Source organism: Diplotaxodon limnothrissa, linkage group LG19, assembly GCF_057381915.1.
Source record: "Diplotaxodon limnothrissa isolate DT_005_m linkage group LG19, D_limnothrissa_male_GT1.1, whole genome shotgun sequence".
Classification (NCBI taxonomy): Eukaryota; Metazoa; Chordata; class Actinopteri; order Cichliformes; family Cichlidae; genus Diplotaxodon; species Diplotaxodon limnothrissa.
In genome coordinates, this window is record NC_140614.1 from 24,074,038 (window position 1) to 24,080,043 (window position 6,006).

The window sequence follows — 6,006 nt, forward strand, 5'->3', positions numbered from 1 at the left end:
GTGAAATGTGTGACAGCCCTAAATAGAAGAGCCTCCGGTCGTCACCGTCCTCTTTTATCTTCTCGCTCTCATCCTTTTTTTTTCTCCTCCAGGGACGTGCGCTTGTTAATCTTGGAGCACTCTCGCTGGTCCATGGTGGACAAATATCAGGCTCTAACAGCTGGTTTGACCACTGAAGAGCTGACTGAGTTCAGCCGGAGCTTCAGAGCTGAGCTCTTTGCAGAGGGACTGGTGCAAGGGAACTTTAGCAGTGCAGTGAGTGGACAGCAGACAGCACACAGACAAGCATACTGATTGACAATAATATTAGCTGATTAGAGTGAATCAGTCAACGTTCACGTCTACTCTTGCCTCAGTTGCTACTGGGTGTACTTGACATTGCCCTCGTGCTTGGCTGATTGCCTCTCCTCACTCTCTTTCTCTCTTATCTCTCACTATTCATTACTCTTTATTGTATTTCCTTCACAGGAGTCTGTGCAGTTTCTGCAATATGTCACAGAGTAAGTCAGTTATTACACTGAATGCACTCCCTAATGAGAACACCAATACTATACAATCAAATAGATTTGTTTGCTATAATACGCCGTGATTCACATCAGCTTCAGTTGTTTAGTCCATGATTCGCCTTTGCTTTTTTTTTTCCTCTCTCCTCTTTACCTTCTCACTTATTTTACTCCCTCTCTCCTCGTGTCTTGCCTGGCAGTAAGTTGCAGTTCTCCAAGCTGACAGCGGAGGTACCGGTGATGTTCAGAGTGGTCGAGCTTCCACAGAAGCACCACATCTGTAAGGTCAAATCACTCAATAAAGGAGACGCCAACTCGGAAGTCACTGTTTACTACCAGGTATACACACACAATGTACATGCACGTCTACAGGTCATCAAGTCGTTTTATCTCTGAAGGTTCATTTTTTTACGCACACAAATTCATTCCCATTTTCTTTCTGTTTGCGTTTTATTCAGTCTGGCCCCAAGGCTTTAAGGGAGCACACGCTGATGGAGCTGTTGGTGGTGAGCATTACAATATGTTGCTTCTCTGTTTCCACACACTCCCTCTTTGATGCCGTCATCCCTCCATTGTTGACTGAGTTGTTTTGGGGGGGGGTTTCAGATGCACATGGAGGAGCCCTGCTTTGATTTCCTCAGGACCAAAGAGACTCTGGGGTGAGTTTCTGCTGCGTTCGATAATATTTTTCTGTTCATTTAAAACCAAATTTCTGAAACTAAGCGAAACAGTGAGTTTTTCCATTCAAATTAGCATTACACGCTAATATTTTTCTAAAACTAGAAAGCTGCAGTTAATTTGATTTATTTGCATTTGTCCTAAATGTGCTCCATATGGAAATACACAACTTTTCAAAGTAACTTTCTTAATATATCCAGTTCTCTTCCTCTTCCTCTTTTTTTTTTTTTTGCCATTTTGAGGGTATTGAAGTTATTTTATGTGAAAATCAAAGGTATGCAGAGAAACTAACCTTCTGTTTCCACCTACACGTCTCTGTCTGTATTGTATTTCATTACTTTGCCTTCTAGAAGGAACAAGTCTGTGCCGACCTTGTTAAGAGACTGTCGGGTTTCTGTTTGGTGTGTCTGAAATGTGGGAGCTAGTAATATTTAAACCTTTGCCAAGCTGCTCTAGTTCTACTGGGACAAATGCTTTTCACATTGAAATTCAGTTTTCATACTTGCCAGACTGGTTTTATTACAGAGTGCAAATCAGATGTAATGCAGTTTTTCATCAGCTTATTTCACCCGTATTTTCTCTAATCCTAAAGCGTTCTTTTTGTCTCCGTCTGCAGATACCATGTCTACCCCACCTGCAGAAACACCTCAGGCGTTCTAGGTTTCTCTGTCACAGTGGAGACACAGGCCACGAAGTTCAAGTGAGTCTGCAACACACAATGGAAACCTTTAATTTGCCCAAAGCAAGATACGATTTATCTTAACACTTTTCCCAAAACCAAGGTAAATCTATCTTGCTATTCATCCAAACCCAAGCTGCAATTTATCCATGTGGCCATGGAAAGTGAAGCAAGTGGAAGTGATAAATGACTAAAGGAATCCAATGCGTTCTATACCCTACAATATATCTCTTACCTCTCATCTCTCTCAGCACCGAGCTGGTGGAGTTAAAGATTGAAGAGTTCTTGACTTCATTCGGAGAGAAGCTCAATGCACTGACTGAGGAGGCCTTTAATACTCAGGTCTGCGTAAATGTGTTTTGTTTTTTCTTATTGTATTCATGAGTTTCCCATTCTTATGGAAAAAGGTACAGAAAATGCTGCCTATCCAGAAATTTTCTAAATGTCAAAAGTTGTATCTCATTCCATTAATAACACATTTCTGAGTCATGTAAAACCCGGCTGAATGCCTAAATGTGAAGCTGCACTGTGGAAGAAGTGACTAGAAAGCCTGTGTGCTCGTGTTTTCTGCAGGTGACTGCTTTAGTGAAGCTCAAAGAGTGCGAGGACACACATCTTGGTGAGGAGGTGGACAGGAACTGGGCAGAGGTGGTTACGCAGCAGTATGTGTTCGATAGGCTCAATAGAGAGGTGAGGACAACACGATGTTTAAAATAACGGCTCTGATGTTGTTTAAGACGTGCTCGTGCTGCTAAAGTAGTTCTGAGCCGTGACCTTGATGACCGTGGGACAAATCCTTTGGTTTTGAGGGTTGTGGGTTAGTGCCTTTTTGTTCTGGTGCATTACAGGGTTGCAAAACATTGTTAATATAATTAACAGAATGACGAATGCTATTCACTTGCTCTATGAATGTATTGCTGCTGAATGGGAGTATATTCTCACATAATTGCAGTTGCCTTACTCTTAACAGTTTGCCCCAACTTTGTCATCTAGACTCCACTATGGGCACATGTATGGTCCTACCACGGGTCCTCCAATTTAGTGGAAGTCTGGACTTTGTTTGGGACATTGCAACAGCGCATTCTTTTCTTTTTCAGCCATTCTGTTGAAGATTTGCTGCTGTTCTTGGGATCATTGTCCTGTGGCGTGAGCCCAGCTTTTGCTGTTAGCTGACAGATGGGCTCACGTTCGACTGTAGAATATTTTGGTATACAGTGGAGTTCATGGTTGACTCATTGCGGTCCTGTGGCTGCAAAACAATCCCAAATCATCACCTCACCACCAACGTACTTGACAGTTGCTACGAAGTGTTTGTGCTGATGTGCTGATTGGTTTTCACCGAGTGTGGTGCTGTGGATTATGACCAGATATCTCCACTTGGGCCGTGTCTGGACATTGTTCCAGAAGTTTTGTGGTTTGTTAAGATGCCGTTTTGCAAAGCTAAGGCTTGCAGCCATGTTTTTATTATTATTATTATTATTATTATATACAGAAAAGGCTTTCTCCTGGCAATCCTTCTAAACAATCCACACCTTTTCAGTCATTTTTAAATGGGACAGTCATACGTGTTAACATTTAATATTATAGCTGAGGCCAGTAGAGTCTGAGATGTAGCTCTTGGGGTTTTTTGCTGCTTTTTTTTTCTCTGAGCATTGTGGGATCCACTCTGGGGAAGATTGGCAGCTGTCTTGAGTCCACTGAATAATCTTTCTCACTGTAGAATTAATGGACTGCAAATTGTTTAGAAGTTGTTTTCTTAACATCATTGTCAATGTCTTCTTTCTTGGCACTCTGTTGCACACACCTGAATGCACCAGACCTACAACCTGCCAAAACATCTGCTTTTATAGAGGCGGTCACTCTTTCTGATGATCAGTTTTATCAAGTGCATTTTATCAACAGCACCTGGCTGCTACTTACACTCTTAGTTCCTCTGGAAACATTAAGGATATTTTTAGTTTTTAACACGCTGATTTTACATTTATGCTTTTTTTGTTTTTGATAAGAAAATGACGGTGAAATGTTTGGGTTTTTTTCTATCCCAGGTTATTTGAATCCACTTTTAAGATCTGCTAAAGACCATCTTTAATTATGGCCTCATACATAAAACCTTAAGTATAAATAGAGGGTGCGCTTCCTTTCTATGATGGCTATATATGTCTATATGTATATATTCTCAGCGCTCTACAAAATATGAACATAGTTAATGCAAAGTATACAGCAAGCAAGAGAGAAATAACAAGTATTAATGAGAATGTTCACACCACTTGCATTTTCAAAGTTCAGTAGCTGAAGTTTGTGTTTTTAGGTCCTCAGATAGACGTTGCCAAAGGAACAGATCACAGAAAACGTATTACAGAACCTGTTTTATTTGTGCTCTATGAAAGCACAACACTATCTCAAAACTAATTGACCCACTGGGGACAGATAAACTGGCTGTTTGGTACTGTCAACATTGTTACCTCTCTAATTCATAGGAAAAAAAATGTGGTTTATCCTTTTAAAACATGCTTGGTTCTGACACTGAGAATTAAGCTGTTACATTTCCAGTGAATGGTTCTGTCTTACCATTGGTCTGTGCCACTGTGTGTTCAGATCGAGGCTCTGAAACAGATGACGAGAGATGAACTCGTCTCTTGGTTCAAAGAACATCGTGGACAGAGCAGCAGGAAGCTCAGTGTGCATGTAAGCAATGCCTTTGTGTTTATGTTACACAGTTCTTCACTTTTCTTTGTGTTTTGGACATGATATACTTTATATCTGTAATAATTTCGTCTCTCTGTGTCCTTAAGGTGGTGGGATTTGGTGCTGAAGAGAATGATGAGGAGGGCAGTGGTGAAAAGCAGGAAGAAAAAGGCAAAGATGAGGATTTAAGGAGCTCAGCCTACGGTGAAGTGTCTAAGCTTAGTTTCCTTCCCGCCTCTCCCAAAGTGGAAGGTGCCATAGCCATCGTGGACATTCCTGCTTTCACTGAAGGCCTGCCCCTCTTTCCCTACCACAAGATACTTAAATAAACTTGTGCTCAGACTGTGAGACGGACTTACTCAGCCACATTCAGGGACTCTGCCTCATTAGAGATGCAGGCACTTAATATGAGGTGAAGGAAGGTTGAAGCAGCTTTGGCTCCTTTCTGGACCTGGATTTCGACTCTGGAGCCCAGCTGTAGGTTTTCCCCACGCTCTGCGCATAAGCAAAAAGACTGAGAGTGATGATAGAGTTTTCTTTTAGCTAACTGATAGTCTGTTCTGCTTTCTCACATTCAATTATTTTATATCCTCAGCAGCTGCGAGAAACTGAAATTCTTTGAATCAGATTCTCATTTATTTGGTTCTCCGAGCTGTAGTGCTGCTACAGAAGTTAAAATCTGTATTTTCCGCTGTCTGCGTCACAGTCCAGACTGAGTATAATTCAATTTAAAAACACAAATCGACTGTGAAAACAGCAGAAATGCTTTGAACTCCATGCGTGTGAATTTGTGTGCTGGATTTCAGGTTCTGGTGTGTGCTGCGGTTATTGGGTGACCTGGATCGTGCTGTGCTGTGAAACTGCAAAGAAATAAATCATCATCAGTCGATGTTGAGTGAATGAATGAAGCCGTTTAAGCTGTCTTCACAGCAAAAATACACTGAAACTTCAAATCATTGTGACTCTTATGTGACTCATGTTAAATTTGAAAGGAGTTTTGATGTTCTGGGTGCAGTTTTCTTGGCATGCAGTCACATTAAATAACACAGATGGCACAGAGAGACGAGTAGTTGCTAGAATCAACTGCGTCACACACTCAGGTTATTTTAAAGTCAGAAATGTTTGCATGCCGGTGACTCAACGTGATGTCATTTCTACAACTTTAAATTATGTGAAAATTATACATTACTCACAGACGCTCTGCCCGAACCATGAAGAAGAGGCTGCCGCAGGTGATTTTGTCTTGGTCTTGTGCTTGGAGATACTTTGCATTATTGAATGTATTTTAAAAAAAAAAAAATTAAGCCCAGCTCAGTAGAGCATGTTAACAGAATTGACTAATATGCCTCATACTGTAGAAAAGCCTTCACCTGCTGCAGCTCCACACGTGATGATAATTGTTACAGCTTTGTGATGGAAGGCAAAACAGCTCGTTGGCATAAGATTCACATGGTTCCTGTA

The 6,006-nt window shown here is 41.2% G+C and overlaps 1 protein-coding gene across 1 annotated transcript in view; it reads left to right on the forward strand.

The window, feature by feature from the left end:
* The window catches only part of LOC146612262 (nardilysin-like), a 32,279-nt gene extending 26,627 nt beyond the window's left edge, over positions 1–5,652 (forward strand). Inside the window, exons 23-32 of the mRNA XM_085343576.1 lie at positions 93–255; positions 469–500; positions 704–842; positions 962–1,009; positions 1,110–1,162; positions 1,798–1,881; positions 2,112–2,202; positions 2,434–2,550; positions 4,456–4,545; positions 4,653–5,652. Of these exons, the coding sequence (XP_085199702.1) occupies positions 93–255; positions 469–500; positions 704–842; positions 962–1,009; positions 1,110–1,162; positions 1,798–1,881; positions 2,112–2,202; positions 2,434–2,550; positions 4,456–4,545; positions 4,653–4,874 (1,039 nt within the window). The 3' untranslated portion in view covers positions 4,875–5,652. The remainder of the gene's footprint in view (positions 1–92; positions 256–468; positions 501–703; positions 843–961; positions 1,010–1,109; positions 1,163–1,797; positions 1,882–2,111; positions 2,203–2,433; positions 2,551–4,455; positions 4,546–4,652) is intronic.
* Positions 5,653–6,006: the final 354 nt, after the last annotated feature.